General features: G+C 49.8%; 1 protein-coding gene across 2 annotated transcripts in view; it reads right to left on the bottom strand.

Annotated features, from left to right (window-relative positions):
- Positions 1-23,040, bottom strand: part of mxi1 (max interactor 1, dimerization protein) — a 29,565-nt gene that overhangs the window by 5,116 nt on the left and 1,409 nt on the right. Inside the window, exons 1-5 of one of the 2 annotated variants that reach the window (XM_079729999.1) lie at positions 22,214-22,683; positions 21,882-21,984; positions 18,828-18,857; positions 2,401-2,515; positions 1,183-1,393 (exon numbers count right to left, since the gene is read on the bottom strand). In XM_079729999.1, the coding sequence (XP_079586125.1) occupies positions 1,183-1,393; positions 2,401-2,515; positions 18,828-18,857; positions 21,882-21,984; positions 22,214-22,286 (532 nt within the window). In that variant the 5' untranslated portion in view covers positions 22,287-22,683. Of the gene's footprint in view, positions 1-1,182; positions 1,394-2,400; positions 2,516-18,827; positions 18,858-21,881; positions 21,985-22,213; positions 22,684-23,040 lie in introns of those variants that run through there. The other variant, XM_079729998.1, reaches the window with a different exon arrangement.

Below are 23,040 nucleotides of genomic sequence, written 5' to 3'. Positions count from 1 at the left end.
AGCGCCTAGTGCTAGGTACCGTGTAGCGCCTAGTGCTAGGTACCGTGTAGCGCCTAGAGCTAGGTACCATGTAGCGCCTAGAGCTAGGTACCATGTAGCGCCTAGTGCTAGGTACCATGTAGCGCCTAGCACTAGGTACCATGTAGCGCCTAGAGCTAGGTACCATGTAGCGCCTAGCACTAGGTACCATGTAGCGCCTAGAGCTAGGTACCATGTAGCGCCTAGAGCTAGGTACCATGTAGCGCCTAGTGCTAGGTACCATGTAGCGCCTAGAGCTAGGTACCATGTAGCGCCTAGTGCTAGGTACCATGTAGCGCCTAGAGCTAGGTACCATGTAGCGCCTAGTGCTAGGTACCATGTAGCGCCTAGAGCTAGGTACCATGTAGCGCCTAGAGCTAGGTACCATGTAGCGCCTAGAGCTAGGTACCATGTAGCGCCTAGTGCTAGGTACCATGTAGCGCCTAGAGCTAGGTACCGTGTAGCGCCTAGAGCTAGGTACCATGTAGCGCCTAGAGCTAGGTACCGTGTAGCGCCTAGAGCTAGGTACCGTGTAGCGCCTAGAGCTAGGTACCGTGTAGCGCCTAGTGCTAGGTACCGTGTAGCGCCTAGTGCTAGGTACCATGTAGCGCCTAGAGCTAGGTACCATGTAGCGCCTAGTGCTAGGTACCATGTAGCGCCTAGAGCTAGGTACCATGTAGCGCCTAGCGCTAGGTACCATGTAGCGCCTAGCGCTAGGTACCATGTAGCGCCTAGAGCTAGGTACCATGTAGCGCCTAGAGCTAGGTACCATGTAGCGCCTAGAGCTAGGTACCATGTAGCGCCTAGCGCTAGGTACCATGTAGCGCCTAGAGCTAGGTACCATGTAGCGCCTAGAGCTAGGTACCATGTAGCACCTAGCGCTAGGTACCATGTAGCGCCTAGAGCTAGGTACCATGTAGCACCTAGTGCTAGGTACCATGTAGCGCCTAGTGCTAGGTACCATGTAGCGCCTAGAGCTAGGTACCATGTAGCACCTAGTGCTAGGTACCATGTAGCGCCTAGAGCTAGGTACCATGTAGCGCCTAGAGCTAGGTACCATGTAGCACCTAGTGCTAGGTACCATGTAGCACCTAGAGCTAGGTACCATGTAGCGCCTAGAGCTAGGTACTATGTGCTATGTAGGCCCAGCAGTGCTGGAGGTACCTGGGTCGGAGTCAGAGCGGTCGGAGCAGACGGTGGAGCCCACACTGTCCATGCGTATCCGCTCCCCGTCCCCGGAGCCACAAGGGGCCCCTGGGCCACTAGGGGCCCCTGTGCCTCCAGCTAGCAGGTCCAGCTGCCTCTGGAGGTGCCTCTGCTCCCGCTCCAGGGACTCCAGCTGGTACTGGCTCTTCCTCTCGGTGTCTTCAAGTTTCTGAGAGAGAGAGAGAGAGAGAGAGAGAGAGGGAGAGAGGGAGAGAGAGAGAGAGGGAGAGAGGGAGAGAGAGAGAGAGAGAGAGAGAGAGAGAGAGAGAGAGAGAGGGAGAGGGAGGGAGGGAGAGAGAGAGCGAGAGAGAGAGAGAGAGAGAGAGAGAGAGAGAGAGAGAGGGAGAGAGAGAGAGTGAGAGAGAGAGAGAGCGAGAGAGAGAGATGGAGAGAGAGAGAGCGAGAGCGAGAGAGAGATGGAGAGAGAGAGAGAGAGAGAGACAGATGGAGCGATAGAGATAAAAAGAGAATGGTATGATAATTAAAACCTTACCCAGCAGGTTAGAACTACAAGTAAGCCATTGTTATACGGTTAGTGTCATTATCACAGATGTATTTCTGCATCTTCTAATAACCTTTAGCCTCAAACGTCCCTAGGGGTGAGCCTTTAGTTCTTATATCTGATTATATGTATAACAGTTTAGCCTTTGTTCCCAACCATGACCCTTTGATGAAGCTGCCATTCTGCCATTTCGATGTTCAACCAACATTAAGGCAGTTACAGGTTCAGCTGAGCCCGATGTACAGTGAATGTACAAAATATCCATTGACATAATGACACCATGAACACACAGCTTACCCCAGTATTAGTATTAAGAGTATTATCTGTCCTGTAACCCGGGGTGCAGAACAGAGGGTCTGTTGCGCACAGCGGGGAGTTATTCAACGTATGCATGCACGTGTTCTCGTAGGAAGTGCCGCCTGAAAACATGCGAAACAGCAGTGTTTACCACCAGCCGCACCTCAGCCAACGCTTTACCCGGCCTGCCTTTCTGAAGGCGTGCCGCTTTGACGTCCAGCCCCACTCCCAACACACTTCCTGCCGTCCGTCGAGCTCCGGCGAGCTCCGGCAGGGTGGTTTTACGGCGGGCGGTGGCGTTCCGGCGCCCCTCCCTGGGGGGGCTCCCGGGAACCTGGGGGGGGGTGGGGCTAGGGTTTGTGGCAGGGCCTGGTTACCTTTATGTGTGCTTTGGCTTTGTTGAGCAGGCCCAGGGTGGTGTGGCGGTTACAGTCGGGTCCCAGTGGAATGAGGCCCTTCAACCTCTCCAGACACAGCCTTAGGTGAGCCCGCCTGTAGCATTGAGAGAGGGGGAGGGAGGGAGGGAGGGAGGGGGAGGGAGGGGGAGGGAGAGAGAGAGGGAGAGAGAGAGGGAGGGAGAGGGAGGGAGGGAGGGGGAGGGAGAGGGAGAGAGAGAGGGAGGGAGGGGGAGGGAGAGAGAGAGAGGGAGGGAGAGGGAGGGAGGGAGAGAGACGGAGAGAGAGAGGGAGGGAGAGGGAGAGAGAGAGGGAGGGAGGGAGGGAGGGAGAGGGAGAGAGAGAGAGGGAGAGGGAGAGAGAGAGAGGGAGGGAGGGAGAGAGAAGGAGAGAGAATTAGTGATGATATCTTCCACAGGCGCTTGAATGGTCCCATTGTGGTCGCTCAGAGTCATTTACGGCAGACCAATTACACCTAGACCCGCACATGTACTCTTTTCCTTTATTCCTTCAGGCCCGCAGATTAAGAGAGTGCTGCTGGGGGATGGGGGGGGGGGATCAGTAGCATACATGCTACGGACACTTTCCTTTGAGTTGTCATTTTCCCTCCTACACTTCAAACGTCGATGGGTGGGTGGGGGGCGTATTCGGAAAGCAGTTTCAGCCTCCAGCCCACCCACCACTATCACCACCAGCTACTTCTACAACAACACCTTCACAAGCCCCACGCAAACAGAGATCTGCCCATGTCTACCACAAGACGATCCATCATGACGTCTGCCTTGCTTTACTTTAGCGAGCAAACAAAGCTGGCGTGACGCCCCCCCCACCCCCATACCTATCAGTCTTCATTCTGTACATCGTGTCTACTCGGAAAGGCCCCTCCTCTGACGCGACCTCTGTTTCCGCTGTGCGCCGATGACGCTGAACTTCGCCAACGTATTTTAGAAGACGTGCAATCGGCTTTGATACCACCCTTGCTGCTGGCTTAAAGGAGTGACCACTGCAACAGCCCCTCTCCATTCTGCGGTGTACGTTCTTTACAGAAGGCGCAGCGGTATAACGTGGGCAACATTCCTGCGTCGCGCAGGCTTTTCAAAAAGGGGGCTGGACACGCATACACACACTATCATCCCGCGGTCCTGTGTCTGCAGACAGGAGGTGTATCAGCACTGCTGCTAATGGCCCCAGAGTGGAGAGGTGAAGGCAGATAATTGAGGTTATAACACAATCAGTACTCCATTAGCAAATGGGGCTCCTCTCGCAGATGGTTCTGAGGGGGGAGAATGACAACAGGACACTCTGCTGGAACAACGCAGACCCAAGGCCAGGTATGGGACCTAAGCCCGGGTATGGACTTGAGTCCGGCTTGACTGGGCCATTTGGCAGATGACCCTGGATTAGACCTGCAGGTTATCATGTCTGCTATGCTGACGCAGGCTCGCTAGACTAAATACTTGACATGTGGTGCGCCGAGTAGCTCGGGGGCTAGCTGGAGAGACGTGTGTGTGTGTGTGTGTGTGTGTGTGTGTGTGTGTGTGTGTGTGTGTGTGTGTGTGTGTGTGTGTGTGTGTGTGTGTGTGTGTGTGTGTGTGTGTGTGTGTGTGCTATGAGGTAGCTGTTAAGAGATAAGAAAGATTGAAGTGAGACAACTTGCGATCCTGTCGAAAGACCAATGAATGCATCACGTTGTAATGCTATGCGCGTGAGCGTGTGCGTGCGTGTGTGTGTGTGTGAGAGAGATAACTATCAGTCTGGCTGTATGCGTCTAGCCTTGTAATCAGTCCTTATTCACGAGGAGCCCCCATCGGCCCTTTATCTGAAGGCTCTCTGTGGCCGGCCCAGCCGTCCTCTGACACCATCAGCTTCCCCCTGGAGCACCAGCCTCCCCACACAGATTACAGCCCCCGATTCATCACCCTGTCCCCGGGTAAAGGGGGGGCTCTACCTGGGGGTCCGCCGGTTCTAAAATACCCCAGGGTGAACGGTCACGAGCCTGTCAGGGTGTTACTCCTAGCAGTGCGGTAGAGAATATTGACGACGTGTGCTCTCTGCAGCGCTGGGAACATGTCAGGGCTTGTAGCGCACCGTCCTGTTGGCCGAGAGCTCTGGGGAACTATCTCCAGACACAAGGCAGGACTGAGGCCAAAAGCAACAACCCCACCCAGTCCCATCACAGCCTTTAGCCCCCACCCCCCTTCACCACAAGAAGAGGCTCAGGGGGAATGAGGGGAAGACTGTGGGCTGTGGGATTTCTTTGTCCTGTCTGGAGGATGACTATGATCGACACAGACCAATTAAAACTACTCAAGAGAAATTCTTGAGCTTGGTGTGTGTTTGTGTTTCATGTGTGTTTGTGTGCTTCATGTGGGTGTCATGTGTGTTTCATGTGTTTGTGTGCTTCATGTGGGTGTCATGCGTGCGTGTGTGTGTGTGTGTGTGTGTGTTTCATGTGTTTCTATGTGTGTGTGTTTCTATGTGTGTGTGTGTGTGTGTGTGTGTGTGTGTATGTGTCATTCTGTGTGTGTGTGTGTGTTTCTATGTGTGTTTCTATGTGTGTGTTTCTATGTGTGTGTGTGTGTGTGTGTGTGTTTCTATTTGTGTGTGTGTGTGTTTCTATGTGTGTGTGTGTGTGTGTGTGTGTGTGCGTGCGTGCGTGCGTGCGTGCGTGCGTGCGTGCGTGCGGATGCGTCATGTGTGGGTGTGTGTGTACCGTGTCACGTACACACTGAGCTCCGAGCACGATGACACAATCTCTTTTCGAGCTGGGGCAGAGGAACCGTCCCTCCACCACACCCAGGGTGATAACAGTGATCACACCCACGGGGACTCGGAGTTGCCTAATCTCTGCCGTCTCCACGACAGGCTCCTCTGCGCAGTGCTCTGATAAGTTCAGAAAGGACCCCTGACCTACAGCAGAAGGATAGTGACCTATCGGGTTGACCCTTCCTGTTATCCACCCAGATAGGCCAGAGCTTTCCAATGCTTTGCCATTAAGCCATTGAGACCCAAGACCTCAGGGTCACCATTCAAGTGGCTCGGGAGCGTTAAGACCTGCGTGCTGAAGCTAGGATCTCCTTGAAACGTTCCCCCCGCGCACACACACACACACACACACACACACACACACACACACACACACACACACACACACACACACACACACACACACTTTCAAAAGGTAAAATATTTACAACCGTATCAATATTTCAGACCTTTTACCTCACAGCCTTTTAGAGAATATCACTAATGTAATTTACATCAAAGGTATTACAAAACTGTCTGACAGGCAGCACATTAATATTGATGTCTTCAATCACCATAATAATATAATAGGTCAAGAAAAACTGCAATACACAGAAACCCGTTTCAGTAGTGGCAGTGGGTCGCACCAGCTCCTGTTGGAACCACCCCTTGGAACAAGACTGCAACAAACAAGTTACATAAACAGCTATACGTCCGGTATGCATGGGCTAGCTTAATCTACGAGGCTACGCTGTACTTGTTTAAAGAAGGGAAATCACACGACATCAGACAAGAGGACGCCACCTCCACCAGCGGCGGTATCACAAAACCAAGGAGCCCGGCCGACTGACACCGAATACGGGGTGCAAACGACAAGCCCGGAGAGAGCAGCTGGACAGCGTCCACATAATCAAATCCAGAAGCTCTGTTGACTGCTGATTCTGTTGTTGCTTCCATTCACTTCATTTGGCCTTATGGCCGATGAATAGCATTAGCCAGCATTATCCTGCATGGGACTCTCCATCTGTGGAAGATTACATAACACGTGGCACGCAGTCGCTACCGGGACCTGTGCTCAGAATTGTCACGCTCAGCAAGGGACATCAGATCCCACCTCTGACGAAAGCACAAATAAGTGCAAGCGTGGCCCGGGTTGGCTTTTTTTGGGGGGATTTCTTATTCTATTTTAAAAGCAGTGAGGATTCGTCACCGCTAACACCCACATCCCTCACAGATCGCTCCCGTATTCCTCCTCCGCGGCCAAGAGAGTACAACGTAGGCACACTGCCTTTCAGATCCCACACTCTCTCTCTCGGAGCTAGAGACGCTTGCGTCGGCCTGATACGGATCGATCGCTGATGTAACCGGCTCTTCTCGGTGAAGCTACGCCATCAGCCCCCTCAGTGATGCCCTGCTCGAGGAGTTATCCGAGGAAAAGGTTGTGGAGGAAGGCACTCCGAACGGCTTGGATCACCATATCTAGAAGGTTAAACCGTAGCGATAAGGGCCTGGTGGTATTATCCGTACCAGCGCACAGTCTCATGCGTCTTCTATGAAGGGTTGTGTTGACCCAGGAGAACAGGGAGGAACATAGGAGGTGGGGTGTCTCTGTGTGTTCTCGAGGGTCCGCCGTACAGGGGCCCCTGCGCTACACATTGGCGCTGCCACACCTGTAATGAGGGCTGGAGACACAGGTGTGATGTGCTTTGATGCATAATGGTTCGGGTTCCTATGGGATGCAGCTGGCAGGCTTCTCCGCGGTTACGTTGAAAACAGGCCACGTGAACATACCCGCTGTACGCACCTGGTGTGTGTGTGTGTGTGTGTGTGTGTGTGTGTGTGTGTGTGTGTGTGTGTGTGTGTGTGTGTGTGTGTGTGTGTGTGTGTGTGTGTGTGTGTGTGTGTGTGTGGAGACTCAAAAGGGATGGGAGTAGCGAAGCCGGTCGCGCCCTGACTTAAGTAACCCCACCACACCCATTGTCACGTCGTGACCAATCCACACCCAGCAGCACCAACGCCCGAACCGTGGAACAGATCTCCCCCGACATTCGAATCTAAAAAGGGCCTCTTTCCTATTTTCCATTCAGGCAGAAACGGCCTGTGATAACATGAGGAAACATCAATGAGCAACATCTATAGAAAGGGAGCATGTAGGGCAGTGACGTCAGTCTCATGACGAGTTAGGTGTGTTTATGTTCTGCCTATGTCTGCAGCACGCCTCTCTATACTCTGCTGTACCTTCCTCTTCATCTTCTGCTCCAGCCACCGCAGTTGTTTGTCCACAGCGCCGCCTCCCATGATTGAAGTGGAGCCCCCGTTTGAAGAAGCACTTTGAAGCTCTCCCTTCTGTCTGTAGTGTGTGTGTGCGAGTGTCACTGCGTGGGTGTGTGTGTGTGTGTGTGTGTGCGCGCGCTTGTGAATGTAGGTCTGTCTGTTTGTGTGTGTGTGTGAGTGCCTGTATAGCTGTGTGAGTGTGTGAGTGAGTGAGTGAGTGAGTGTGCGTGCCTGCGCCCGTGCGTTAGAATGTCTGAGTTAGAGTGTGTGAGCGAGTGAGAGAGTGTGAGCGTGAGTGAGTGTGTGTGTGTTTCTGTGTGTGTGTTGGGGAATTGGACCGACCATCATAGTTCTCCACCTACGCAGCATAAAGACGACTCTATTCAGTAGCTACAGAGAACACCTCCTCTCCTCTCCGATTCCCTTTCATCCAGAGGAACACAGTGAGCGAGCGAGAGAGGGAGAGCGAGAGATGGCAAAGAATATCCCTTATTTGGGCCTTCTGAAGCACAGTGCAACACCAACCATCCACCAATCAGGAGGATTCTCCACGTTTTTGTGCCAAATAGATCACTTCAGAGCTACACCCACCGTCCCTAGCTATTCTAATACCATGGTCAGCAGTGCAACAACAATTTCAAGGAGAAAAACGTTCTCACTAATTCATTCATGTAATTATGAGAGAAAACTAAAACACTATTGACAACCGTGTGTGTGTGCACGCGTGTGCATGTGTGTGTGTGCGTACCTGCGTGTGTGTGTTCTAAGGAAAAAGGCTCGTTATTCCCTTAAAAAACATAATGAACTCATGAACTCGAGGGTTATTTTTCTTTCGTCACATGTTGTTTTTTGGAGTAGGCCTTGTGACTTCAAATGTGAGGGAAATCATAAGGTTGCTTGAAGGTGCGAACAGGGGGTTGCTAAACCCTGGGGGAAACGCAATAGCCTTCGCACGTGGCGAGTGCGCCGAGTATAGAGAATGCCAGGCAATGTTATTCACGTATGGAAGCTTTGGAGAGACCCAAGCCCTCCTAATGAACGCTCATGAAATTAATCCATCACGGATGTTTCAGATTCCCATCTAGATGAGCACAAATATAGCCGGTGTTTCTCTGGGAAGGCCGTGTTCATATCAATGGCCATCAACGTTATCCTATACCGCACTAATGGTACATTTATATAATGTATTAGCTATAATCCTAAGTAAAATGAAAACGATAAATATTAACATGATACCCGATTGCAATTCCGCCGGGGTTTTGATTGGACAAATACGGAGGAAATGAGGTGAAGAAGAGATACTGCTTACTCTCAGATTAAATGTAAATTGCTCATGTATAAATAACACTCTCACACTGGTTGAGGCAAGAAAAAAACAGTGTGGTGGCAAAACAAAGTTCATTTTCTGCTTATTTTGCATCCGACTTCCTACGTAGCCAAAGCCCCCTTGGTGGGGAAGGAGACGACAAAAGAGGAGAGAAGTATGAATATGACGCTGGCCTAGATTCCAAACTTGTGAAGAGGTAAATAATGAATGACTTCCCAGGCCATCCAAGATGTCTGACACGATTGCTGCATGTGCTCTTAAAGGAGAAGGGTCAGATTTCTGGCACCGTTTTACACCAGTCGATACCGTTCGCTTTCCCAGTCCCGTGTTCCCAACCCACCCGCCCCAGCCATCAGCCATGCCGCTTTAACTCGTGCAGTCACGACTGCAGTAGTAGCTGCTCGCACGCCGCAGTGCCTACCCCCCAAGCAAGCTCGCACCAACACCAGTTTGACCTACTTACGTATCGCACAGTGTGGAGGAGGAAATATGACCCTTCACCCACTTATTACACTAATTACATATCACCAATGATGGTCGCGGCAGTAAATCTTCTTAACTGACACGTGGAGGGGGAAATTAAGACATCATTACATGGGATCGAGTTTCTCCGTACCGGGGCAAAGAGCCGACAAAAATAAAATCAATCCGTACAGGAGTTGATGAGGCTAAGGCTGGAGGAGTTCCTGGGCTCTCTCTCCCCCTCTCTCTCTCCCTCTCTGTTGCTACTCTCCCCCTCTCCCCCTCTCTCTCTCTCCCTCTCTCCCTCTCTCTCTCTCCCCCTCAAGCTCTCTCCCCCTCTCCCCTTCTCTCTCTCTCTCTCCCCCTCCCGCTCTCTTGGCTCTCTCTCTCTCTCTCTCTCTCTCTCTTTCTCTCTCCTGGTTCCCTGTCACAGGCAGCCTATGAAGCAGGACCTTGCAGACGTGCCAGGTAATTGGAAGTGATTACAACTTCTTCGCCGAAACACAAAAGCCTTGTGGAAACTAACCCCATGTTTCCCCTCTGCTCCGTCGTCATGTGACATCAACACACGTTTTCAACATGGCTCCCCTCCTGCAGGAGAACACTAGACACCCCAGTCAAAACACAAGTGAAAAGATACTTCCTTTTTGGCCACTGCGTCTTCCTCAGCCCTCCGCACGCATTCAAGCCCTCACTGAAATATGACGCGGGGGTTATTTTAATAGGCCAGTCACACTAAGCCCCCGCTCTGATTATGCAGAAGCGGCAGGGCACGGAGAATGGGGATCACTGGCCGCTATGCACGGTGCCGTGCAGTTTCAATGTGCCGAGTGAAGCCTAGCCTTCTACACTGGACCTTAAATGGAGCATCGGACCATAAGAGCTGCAGTTGAAGCTCTGCCTCACGCACCCAACACAAAGACCCCCGTACGCAGGCCCCGGTTATGGCTGGTTAACTGGTTAATGGTGACAGTGCTGCAGTACTAATCGGTACATGCGGTTTCATCCACATCATGATGAGGATAGCATGGCTACTTTCAAATCTATTGCCTCTCGCTTCATCTCTCTTTCGACCTTTCTGTAAAATCGGAAACTGTGTGTGTGTGTGTGTCGGGGGGGGGGGATTGTTCTGCACAGCCCCTGCCCTGGTCACATGACTGCAGAGGGTCGCAGCACGGGGTCACACGCTCACCTATACAGAGAACCACTGGCACCTGACTGACTGAATGGGGGGGTTGGGTTTATGGGGGGGAAACTACTACTCTAGCGAGTTGAGCCTGCTGGAACAGTCATCAAACAGCCAAATAACAGCTTGGCTGGCGAAAACCCGAGGCTGGCCATATGTGCCTCTGCTAACTGCTTTATTATTCTGGGGGGGAATGGGCAGGAAATGACTGTATGGAAACGAGCCTATATCTGGAATGCTGTCTCAAAACCAAACGGCAAAGACGCTTGGAAAAGCACTTGTTTTGACATGTTACTAAGGATAAACTAGACCCACATATCGCTCTATCCATTGTAATAAAATCTATACTCATACGGTGAAGAAGAGCCAGGGGACTAGGGCTATCAGGGGCAATAATTCAATTAAAAGGAGGTAATTGAAATGTAAATCAATAAGCTATGCATTGAACCCAGTCTGTTGGAAGTAATGTTTTGCAGAGGGAATTGACACGCCATGCCAGCTTATCTGTTTCTGAGCTCATACATACAGAGACACATACACAGACACAAATGCAAACACACACAACTGGCGCTGCAGGCTTCCTTCCACTGATGGAAGTAATACTTATTTCCTCTTTTCTAAAACACTTTGACAGATGTGCTTCATTGAAAGGGAAAGCCAGAGCGAGGGAGAGAGAGGGAGAGAGAGAGAGAAATTCTGTCCATTTGTAATCTGCCCGGAAACAAGCCATGGTAAAGAACTGGAGCACCCGTGGTGCAGTGGGCAGTGAGGCTTAAAGCTTGCGTTCGCCTCACATCGTTACAGCTTCTTTTTTTGAGTCCATTTGCATCGACATACAGCCCATCAAAGCGGAAACACGCCAATCTCCAGGCACTCTCAATCTTCAAATCTCTGGACTTACGTCCATAGGACGGACCCTTTTTAGCCCAAGCAGCTTATAGGGATAGCACCGCATTGCCTACATTTTAAGCACGAGTGGAGCCCTTGATGAGAATCAAATCTTCAACACGGGACACGCATCAAACACCGAGCCTGGCTTCTCACAAACCCTCTACCCTGAGACTCCCGTAGTTTCCTGTATTGTGTTGCATCAACAATCGGCTGATTTCACAAGGTTCGAGTGCCAGACTGATGGATGATGGTTAAGTTCAATAAACATTACAGACCGGCTGTGAGGAACTCCCCCCCCCCCCCCCCCCCCCCCCACTGTTCCTCCCCCCCACTGGGCAACCCTATTGCGCAGTAGACTTGGAACTCATCTGGAATTGTAGCAGGGATGCTGACCCAGATTCAACATGGGAGACGGGAGCACGGGGCTTGTAACATAAACGTCGACGGGGGGTGATTCACAGCCGCATGTGTGGGCCGACAGGAAGGGAACTCCTGATTTGCTGTGCAGAATGAGTTTCTTTTTTAAACTTTTATAAAAAAGGCATTCACGACATCGATGATGCCTTCTCCCTCCACATCCTTCTCTCTCCTCCTCCTCCTCCTCCCACCCAGCCCGTGGAACAGACAGATCCATCGACAGAAGGATGTTTAGTCTAGGTTGTGAGATCCACGGAGCCCACAGAGAGACCGCACCGGCGTGCGGGTTAAAAAACGCACACGTATGCAGACGGAGCCCACAGTCACTCCTCCGTCAGAGAGGGGGCTAAGGAGGCATGTCTCGTCCCACAGTGGGCCCAGTCACCACCGCAGCCGCCTGCCACACTCGACCCTGCCATTGAAAAAACTGAGGGGAACGCATTAAGAAGACGGTAGGCCTGACCGGTACCGTCGTCGTAGCAACCCCGCTAAAGCCATGCTCAGCTGCGCAGATGTACTGGCGGGGACAACTTGATGTGTGTGTGTGTGTGTGTGTGCGTGTGTGCACATGCGTCTGTGTGCAGTTCTTCGGAGAACTGAACTGGATGAGATGTACTGTTCTGAGTGGAACAGGAAGAGATCTGAACAATGAACAAGGACACACACACTACACACACACACACACACACACACACACACACACACACACACACACACACACACACACACACACACACACACACAGTAAACCAGCTGACTGGAGGGGGAATAAGGTGGCAGGGGTGGGGCCAGCTGTGCAGTGTGCGTAACAGGGCCATTGGAGACCGGGAAGACAAGCATTCCTAAAACACGGATTAGTTTGCACGTGCACAACTGCCTTTTAATCTGCTACACTGACAAAAGCTTTGCTCAGGATGGGGGGCGGGGGTTGGGGCCGTGAGGGGTTGAGAGAGTGAGAGGGCGAGGGAAAGGATGCCTTTCGCTGGGCTCACCCTGTCACAATCGGATATGCTTCTTTGCCCCAAAACAAATGTTCCCAGTCCCTATTTCTTTATTCATCCACCCCCACTTTAATCTTCACGCTGCCCCCCAGAGTAGCTCATCTCCACCCACCCTACATTTTCCCACCATCCCCCTGTTTCTATCCACTGGCCTTTGGCATGGATTGACCCACAGGGTGCGGAGAGAAGCTTTGGATTAAAATGTCCAGTATGGCCTGGATCCTAAACAGGCTCTTGCCTCACAAACCCTATGGAGCCCCAGGACAGATGTTCCACCATCCTGACCAGAGCCTCCCCCCAAGGCACAGCACTGTATCCATAGAGGAGTCCTGCGTCCACTGAGGGGACTTGGGGCATGGGAACGGTGCGTCAGAGTTTTACAATTTTCCATCGACGGATAATTGATCTTCACACCGGGACGGAAATAGAAACGGCCTTAATCCAAATAAATGGAAGTCACTCTGCTTCTGATTCCGGATGATTCCCTTGCAATAGCGCACACTGGGCTGCATGATGAGCCTGTTTGCCCAACAGTCATCGCTGAGAGTGCCGTAGTTAGCGTGAGCTGGCAAGTGCGGGGATTGGCGCACTGCTAACCTCAAGGGGGCGCCGTGATTGGTCAGAAGCGAGCAGTGTTTACCCAGCTCTACGGCTATAAATAGCGCCGTCGTCAAAGGGCTATGATTGAGACCGTTCCTCTGCTTTCTGCGTTTTATTTCCCTTGCCCTGACAAGCGCTCCATGTCCCTGTCCATGGCCGTCTTCCCCCCCCCTCTCCCCGCTGTACGGGTTCTGGTCGGGGCGGTTGCCTGCGTGAGACGCCCGTTTGACGCACGACGACAGGCCTGCGGAACATTCCATCCTGGGACGCCGGCTCATCCACGAGCATCCGTGCTCCGCCGCATTTAACGGGCCATGGCTGACATACATAACACATAATAAACACTGGGTTGGAAGTCATCGGGATGTGATGTTCGGAGGAAGGAACGCTGTGTATTCCCTTTCACTCTATGGCAGACCGGCATGTCTTAGTACAGGTTGTTCTGCAGCAGCTAATTGGGCATGAGAATAAAAATGTGAGCGTCTTGTCTTCTTGGACGATCCCCTTTGCACTGTGCTCGCAACAGACGCTTCCCAGGCACTGCTTTCTGAACAGGCTAAGTGTAACTTTGTCCTGGTACAGTCGTAGGCTCAAATAACAGTTCTACTTGTTTTTACGTTGTACTTCTTATGATGGGGACTCTTCGAAACTGTTTTGACTTTCAGCGCAGACTACAAAATAAGATAAGCAGCTTTTGAGTTTGTCAACATCAGAAAGAAAGCCGCCACACGTCCATTTGACGATGCGGTTCCTTGAATGGCCCAACTGATGTTCCACCACTAGATAGGTAGGAAGAGATTGAGGGCTCAGGGGTGACAGAAGAAGCCTCCATCTCAGCACCTAATCTCTCCTGGAAGGCGTCTCCACTACACTGATTCCATTGTGTCAGCATGTCTTGTCTGCTTGCAGTCTATGGAGGTAGTGCGGGGGAGTGAGGACGTGAGCTGAAAATACCCACAATCTTCAGGTTCAAAAGTTTGTTGCCACCTAATTGAAAGGTATGCACACCTCTTAAGAACAGGGCTAGTATATATCAACTAAGCTCATTTTCGTTATCAATTCCAGCAGATGTTTTAAATGACCCACACATCAATGGGGGATGTAATCAAGGAAACGCCATCCTTAGCGCTTTTATGTCAACAACGACTCAATGATAGAGTAGTAGACAACGTTATCGGCCACAGCCATTATGTCTGACAGACAGCTGGCGGCGGCCCCGGATAGGCATGGTAGGTATGACAACAACAACGGTGTATTTATAAACAGGGCGGCCATGCTAACTAAGCGCTCACGCAAGCCTGGATTAGGCTAGTTTGACACACAAGACCGTTGTGACTTTGGGTGTGTCTGACCTAGTCCTCAACGCTAAGTCCCCTTCCACTTTGCCCGGACAGCGGCCTCGGTTAGAACCAGAGCTAACCTAGGCTAGTCTTACACGGGACAGCGGGAGGCGGAGGTAGGCTTGCCCAAGCATGTGTGCAAGTTTGCTCCATGTGCGCCACCAACAACATGTACAGGCCAAACATCAAGCCCCCTAAGCTGCTGTCGCGGGCCAAGAAAAGCTAACACGCTGCCGTCACGTTGGGCAGGACAAACGACCCGACTGTAGCAGGGGGGGCATGAGAATGGGCTGTTTGAACTGGGAAGCCCGTGGGTAAGGCTGCTGCTGCTGCCGCTGCACTTTGGAGCTCTGGGAGAACACCGGCTCACCACGGTAGGACGTAGCCCATGGTGGTTGGTCATGTGGGACAGAGTTTGCCACCAAAGCAGCGGTGGGAGTGATGGCTTTGCAGTTGGCTGCTTGTTGCCATGGAGATGCATTGACTTAATATTAGTTTGCATAAAGTGACAGCTACGGCTTGCTTAATGCTTGGAAGAGAAGTAAAACCGACCATCGGGACATTTATGGGACTGCTTGCTAACAGCTCTGTAATTTGCCAACCTATGTCGGAGAGATGCATTCGTGCGTCAATTTAAAAGCAGTTCCAGAAACCATTTATTTGATCTTTATTACATCATATTTGCCAGAAAGGCAATAAAGCAATGAAACCGTAAAGTGCTTTATTGAAAGTGTTTACGTACTAGTCGACATGGATATTATCTAATGCATGCCAATTGCCCAAGATAGGGGTTTGTTTTACAGCCTGACCGGTTAATGACCGATCAAGCAGTGGCTCCATTCGAGAAGACAGGTGGTGACGTTTATTGTATATAGAGGATGGGTAAATAATGAAAAAGTAAAAATGCGTCGCTGGTCCAGTGTCTCTCTCAAATGAGCCGTGGCGGTCTTCATCTGCCCGGTGACATGGAGCCTAAACAAACAGCAAGCGGGCCGCGGCTACAGCCCCCCGCCCTCCCTTCACCTGCCACCACAGAGCCACAGGCCTGCTGCTGCTGACAGCCATGACAAAGCTCTGGTCATATTCGGCAGGCAGCCGACGCCAAAGACTACTCCGCAGCACACTGTGTACACAACTTCGCCTTCTTCGACCACGTGCGGGCGTGCGTGTGCGCCTACGTGCGTGCGTGTGTGTGTGCGTACGTGCGGGCGTGCTTGTGCGCCACCAACGCCTGGGAAACAGTGGCAGTGTGGTCTTTACAAGAAGCCTGTCCTTGATTAAAAGAAGGGTATTCAAATAAACAGGGGGTCGTGAAGGCAACGAGCAAAGGCCTGAAAGATACACAAAAAAACTGGTCCAATCGCAGAAGACTCGTGTTATTGCTCAGCCGCAATTTAACAGCGGTGCACACAGCCACACCATACAGTAATTTAGGAGAGGCATCTCTCATAGACAAGTCTAGGACATGACAAAGATCAAAAGAGGTGAAAAACAACATTATGTGGCAGGGCTGCACTCTGCTCAGCGCTATGGCTCCCAGCTCAGTAAAGCATCTATATGTGTGCTGTTAAGCCCGGACTAAGGCAGAGTAATTTAGCACTGACATGTTGAAGTGAAGCCAGGCCGTTAAGAACCACATGATCAAAGTAGGCAAAGATGGCGACGTTATCTGATCAGGCTGCGCAGTTTGAGTATCTGGAATGTGTGTGTGTGTGTGTGTGTGTGTGTGTGTGTGTGTGTGTGTGTGTGTGTGTGTGTGTGTGTGTGTGTGTGTGTGTGTGTGTGTGTGTGTGTGTGTGTGTGTGTGTGTGTGATAAAGCTCATTTTTATCTGCGTCTTGCTGTCTACCAAGAACCGTGGTGTATGGCAGGGGTTAACAGGAGGCGGCCGCGGCTCAGCCATGGCCGTGACGCGGCTCACAGCTGCAGGAGATGCCAGGGGACGATAGGTTGTTAACAAGGGCCCGGGAAGGGCAGAGTGTAAAAGGGAAAAGAAAAGAAAGAGATGAAGAAGACAACGGTGGCTCCAATTTGAAAGCAGCCCCCCACCACCCCCCTGAGTGTGTGTGTACGTGTGTGTGCTGGAACGGAACTAGGGCTGCTCCTGTTAGAAGAGTGATGCCATAAGCTCTACACAGTTGAGTGCACTACTCTGTCAGATACATATAGCTCAGAGCGCAGCACGCGCTCACAAAGGCAATTGGATTAATCGTCGCCGAAAAACCCAGAGAAGGGGAGATTATACGAGATTTTGACTTTAAGTGTGCTCCCTAAAAAAAACTAAAACGGATTGCACTTTATTTTTTTTCATTTCTTCCCTACGAGAGATTGTGGTTTGCCAAACCCCTCTTAATGTGTTTGTGAAATAAAAATAACTGACAATATGTTCAGTTGATAAAAAAATTGACTGCCAACAGTACGTTGTGGCTCCCAGCGTTTTCGACTGCACGACACAGAATGTTCTCTGCATGTTCCCCGAGCAGGGACTCCAAAACGCGTGGCCCGGCTGCTATTGCCACACCACATTCCCCACATATATCCTGCGTGGTGGTGCTGGTGCTGGCAGTAGAGGGGAGGGGAAGGGGGAGGCTGGGTTATCAGCAGAATGATTAGATATAGTGCAAGAGGGCTAATCTCAAACCTATCTTCATATCTGTTGAAACGTCCGAAACCGAGTTGTCGATGGTGGCGGATGGGTGCATCCTGCTGATCAATCTTGTGGTTAGTAAATATCACCACTGAAGTGTCGACGGTGGGCGATGGGTGCATCCCGCTGATTAGTCTTGTGGTTAACAAATGTCGTCACTTCTGCTATACCATGTTAAAAACCGACCGGTCGTATTCAAGTCACTGCTCGTGTCGCTATGTCCCCACCGCCAGGCTGGGTTATAGTGTTTCATGACGTCCCTCTCTCTCTCTCACTTTCTTATAAGCAGGCTCTTCTAAAAAGGCCTCAACGTGGAGCCATTATAGGTTTTCACAAGCGGTGACTACATGTTTATTCTGAAGAAGTTGAGAGTGGAACACGTAGAAAAAAAACCCTGGTGCTATCTGCCGGCCCCAGCCGGTAGACCAGCTGGCCTTGTGTGGTGAGATGAGCACCACCACGATGACACATCAACCCTCTGCTATATTTAACCCACTGGACGCCTCTCCGTCCAATGTTCCCATTATTCTTTTTGAGAGGCTGCAGTAAGGGGATTCGAGAGAGGGGTGAGTGTGATACACAGCTAGAAGAGGTGACGTGTAATAACAGTCGCAAAAAAAAAACTTCCTCTCATCGTACCCACACCCTCAGAGATGACGAAACGGCTCTGTTCCTTGTATTTACCATACCCCTGGTGAGAGATGTTAATCCCTCGGCGAGTTTAACCACACTTATTTACAGTCTGCACAGCCCCGCATGGCTCGCATCTCCGAGTCTGCAGGTCCACAGTCTAAACATCTAAACACAGCTCAGCCCAATGCTGACGGTGAACTTACAGTCTGATGAGGCCTTTCAAGAAAGCAACGGCTTCCCTCTCTTGATAAGAGGCCAGGGTCAAACCATAAGAGCCAGGATACGCCGCAATTGTAACACAATGTGGTCATAATTACGCTAAAGATACTATCTCTGCACGCCCAAGTAGATAAGGCATGCAAGGCAACAGGGTCATCGCACTTGGATGTAGTATTTTTTTTCTTGCATGAATAGAAAAACGATGTGTGTGCTAAAGTTGTGTGCCGGCTTTGGTCCCTTGTTGGCTTTACATCAAACTGCGTGCAGAGGACAGACCTAGGAAAGTGCACGTGGTTCAACTCCACAGTGAGCTGTGGGTCAGCATCTTGATGGGGGAGGGATACAGTGACGTACCACAGGGGCTGTGGTATCAAACAGCAGCATATGGACAGCGTTGTGCCTGTGTGTGCATGTGTATGCTGTGGGGCAAAGGGCTCCGAAACAGAAGGCAGTAAAGATATTATAGCGCGAGAAAGCAAGGTCCTTAGCCTCATGAAAGTCCTCTAAATCTGGTTTGTTATGACCGGGGCATAATGAAAACTGTGGAAAACCTCACGCAAGGACGGTTGAAATGAGAGCATCGGCAAAGGGTTTGTTCATGTGGCAGGATGGTGTTTCTGCACAGGACTACTGTAGGAGAGGTGAGGTAAAGTCTGTGGCGAACTCACCTATTCTTCTCCAGCTCGTTGTGTGTTGACCTGCAGAAAGACAAAGGAAAAGAGTAAATATTAAATCCAACGAGCCAATGTAATGACCAGAAAACACATTTGACATTATATGTAGACTTTATAGGTAACCCACAGAGCTTTCTCCTCCTACATTACTATTAGCAGCAACATGACACACTGACAAACAGGCCGGCCCAGTGGCATACGAAACTGCTCGGGAAACTGATGCATTTGGACAGCATGTGAGTGCGTTAAACACACTCACAAACACACTGAGCAAGAAAAGAAACCGGATGAAGGTTATTGGCATTTGAATGCAAATTCACAATCTACAAGTTAATTTGCACTTCTGGACAAGTGCAAATGAATACATGTACACAGGCGAGAGCGCACACATACACACACAGACACACAGACACACACACACACACACACGTGGCCGCCTGGGTTCAGCGCTGTGTTAATAATGTAGAGAGAATCAGCGGGTCTCTAAGAGGTTCTTTGTGAGGCAGCCCACTGAAAGGAGACAAGCCCTGTGCCTGATGCTCAAATGCCCCCCCCCACCCCCCCCCGACCCACACACACACAAACACACACACACACACACACACACACACACACACACACATACACACACACACACACACACACACACACACTTGCCCTGGGTGCATGGGTGCATGAGAAGGGGTCATCGTGAAAGCCACACATCTATAATTTTGTGACCATTAGTATTACTTTACGGATTTAGCCCCTCCGACCATTCTCTGTTCGTATCTGTGTTATCCTAGGCTAACCTGATTGTCCGTTTCCTGCTTGGTGCAGAAGCAACTAATAGAGGCAGTTGATGTTGGACAGGGATGAGAAAGAATAATTGCGTACTTTATTTGGACGACAAAAGACTACAAAATGCTGCCTATGTTTCAAACCAAATTTAAATGTGTGTATGAATGTGTGTGTGTGTGTGTGTGTGTGTGTGTGTGTGTGTGTGTGTGTGTGTGTGTGTGTGTGTGTGTGTGTGTGTGTGTGTGTGTGTGTGTGTGTGTGTTTCCACGTTTTAGGGGTGGCGGTGATAAGGATTCAAGTGTTTAATTATTTACATCAATAAAAATACCAGATGCCATTTGTAACCATTAGCATACTGTCCTCGCCACCAAGTAGGCTGTGTAAGACCGAGTGTGAAAATGTGTAGATTACATTTTGCACGACAAGGTTGCTGGCCAGGTCGACTCGGTAAAATAGCTGCAAATAACATATCTCACATTAAGTGTGTATCGTGTTATTTATTATTTGGAACCGAACCACTTCTGGGCGCTCACACACACATGCCCTTTGGCAATTTATATATCCCCCATTTTATGGTCCGATGAAGGCATTGGATTAGACTTTGAATTTGGAAAGCAAAATATAATCTTGATTAACTTAACCCTATCAACTGCTTCCTCCTCTATGAGTATTTCACCCCAAACCTCCCCCTCCCCCCCAAACACAAAAAAATAGGCATGCTTGTGTACGGCCCTGCAGCGGAGAGAATGTACAGCCACACTCAGAGAGATCAATCAAAGTCGCTTTACGTTCCTGTAGCCCTTCTGGTCATAAAAACCCCAGTCCAATGCAAGCCTTCTATATCAGCAATCATCATGCCTGCAACTCAATCACACGCATGTGCATTTCAGTGGGGGGGACCAGACGCAAGCCCAACACACTAACACAATGCTTTCTTCTGCTTTCTCTCTCTCACACACACACACACACACACACACACACACACACACACACACACACACACACACACACACAGTCGGATAAGGTCAGAAAGATAAGGACACCATTGCTGTGAGCGGTCGGTGAAAGAGGATGTAGAGTAGGATAAACCCATCACCTTAAGCCTCAACATGCCACAATAGAGGTGGCCTTCCCTGGAACATGCCCGGACCTCTATCTGATAATGACTGTTGCCATGCAGAACTAGGGAGCGTTCCTCTCTTGTGATGACTAATGCTTGGTTCCTGTTTTGCACCATTCCTTTGCAACATTAATATTGAATAGTGGTTCGTTTTGGTTTCTTTCTTTTTCTAAGGAAGGGAAACGGGGAGTTTCATGTAATTAGACGTCCTCACATAAAATGAAGCAAGACCAGGGGAAGCCTCACCAACGGCTGTCACGCATATCGCCACACAGCTAGCACTAACCACAACTATTATAGATGACAAGTCACGTTGAGTGGAAAAGCGAGACCCATTCCTTTAAGACCGTCCATAATAGCTCCTAATTTGCATTCAATTACATTAAAACGCTTATCCCCAATGTCGAACAATATCTTTTCATTTAGAACCATAAGTGTATGGTTTTAAATAATCGACAGGTCCCAAATTATTGAACTGCGGTCGAGCAATAGACTAACCCGAGTTCACCTTGCTCTCCTGCAAACAACACATCCATAAATAGAAACCTCTCCATAGGGAGAGTGATCAAACTATCCCTCCAATCTAGAGTGTAAAGTACACGTCACTTGACTTTAAAAAAAAATCTCTAATCGCATTGTAATCAAAATTATTGTTTAATTATCGATATATTTTCCAATAACAAAGTTTCTGGCATCAAACTATAACTTGAAAGGTTATGTTACACTGTTTGCCAATGTACCTTTTAACACGGTCCCTAACCCCCGCAACTGCAGTAGGTTTGACAATCAGCTGATGAAAAGCTAGCTGAGGTTGACACTCTACCCTCCCCCAAGTCATTACAATAAATGTTTAAATAGCCACTACTCTCTCAATATGCTTTTTTCTGATTATTGGGAGGCAACCCACACTTTTACCCAAACACTGTATTTCCCACAAAGCTCGGCCACAAAGCGACATTCGTCCAGATCAGAGTTTACGAGAATGCTTCGCTGTTTATCAACCATCCCAGAAATAACGCATTGACGTCTCCTCACATGTCATGGGCGTCTATGGGGCTGAATCGTTTCACTGACACGGCGACGACACATCCCTTTAGAGAGACGAGATCGAGAGGCTCAACAACACACAAAACGGATTTATTTCTTACCTATTGTGATTATTGTTGAACTTCTTCGTTCGGAATTTCCTCTGCCGTTGATAGTTTTCGGTCTCGTCGGAGGGAAAGGCCGAAGCATACCCGTGTTCACATTCTGTTAAAAACAAAACACTAGAGTTAGATCAACGCTCACAGCTCAACGGAGGCTGCCGGTGCCACGTCAATCATCTCACGCATCGGCCTACATTACAGTACAATCTACACTTGTGACATTTTCATGGTTGTCGAATCCATAGTGATAGGATTGGTGGATATGTCACTCACTTAAAATGTGACACACACCATGAACATCACACATGATCTGACACATGTCAACCCCTTACCCCTTTCTCTCCTGTCTAGATAGTCTGCCGCTTCTAACAACCGCTGGACGTTCAACAACTGGATGGCCGTCATTCTACACTGCAGGGCTGCTGGTTCGCCGGTCTTTTCCTCAGCCTTTCCCTTGAGGAGTTCCTTAGTTGGTGTTGATATTCAACCAACCCGAAAAAGGTCCGATCTTCGTTCACACGGAAGATCTATTATAAAAACGTGTTGTTCAGTGGCTCTCGTTGATTCATTCACGCAGCTTGTTGTCGTGAGAGGATAGGAAAAGGTGTTTAAAGCCAGCAAGGCGACCGATTGTCTTGCAATGCCTTGTGTTTAAAAACTCAGCAACAAGCGTAGTTACGTGTTTTTTTTAGAAAAATCTATAGGAAACAGGCTAAGAAATAGTAAGAATAAAAAACGGGTATAAACAATATAAAATATCCCCGAGGGTGAAGAGCTAGAAAACGGCTCCTGCTTGTTTCCTTTTTCCTCCCTGTTTGTTTACCTATCTCCACAGCTGAGGGGCAGAGCCTAGTGAGCACGTAGGCCGGTCTAACAGGATGCATTGTGGGAGTCTGAGTCCCATTATAACTTACAGCAATTCCGGTATGGGCTGAAGTAGAATCTAAAGAATTGAATCAGAATACGGTGCCCGTGTTAGTAAGTTAACATATCCACAGTTTGAGGACACTGAGTAAGTATGACATTTACTTTCAATAGTGGCCTATAACAGCTTTTCAGCAAGGCAACCTATTGAAAAAAAAAATCACAACATTCAACTCTTTACTACTAGAAGGATTCAGTGATATGTGGGTGTTATGTGATAGGACATCGCCATTCA

This window comes from Pollachius pollachius, assembly GCF_949987615.1.
Source record: "Pollachius pollachius genome assembly, chromosome: 2".
NCBI classification, from domain to species: Eukaryota; Metazoa; Chordata; class Actinopteri; order Gadiformes; family Gadidae; genus Pollachius; species Pollachius pollachius.
This window is presented reverse-complemented; position numbering and strand designations above follow the sequence as displayed.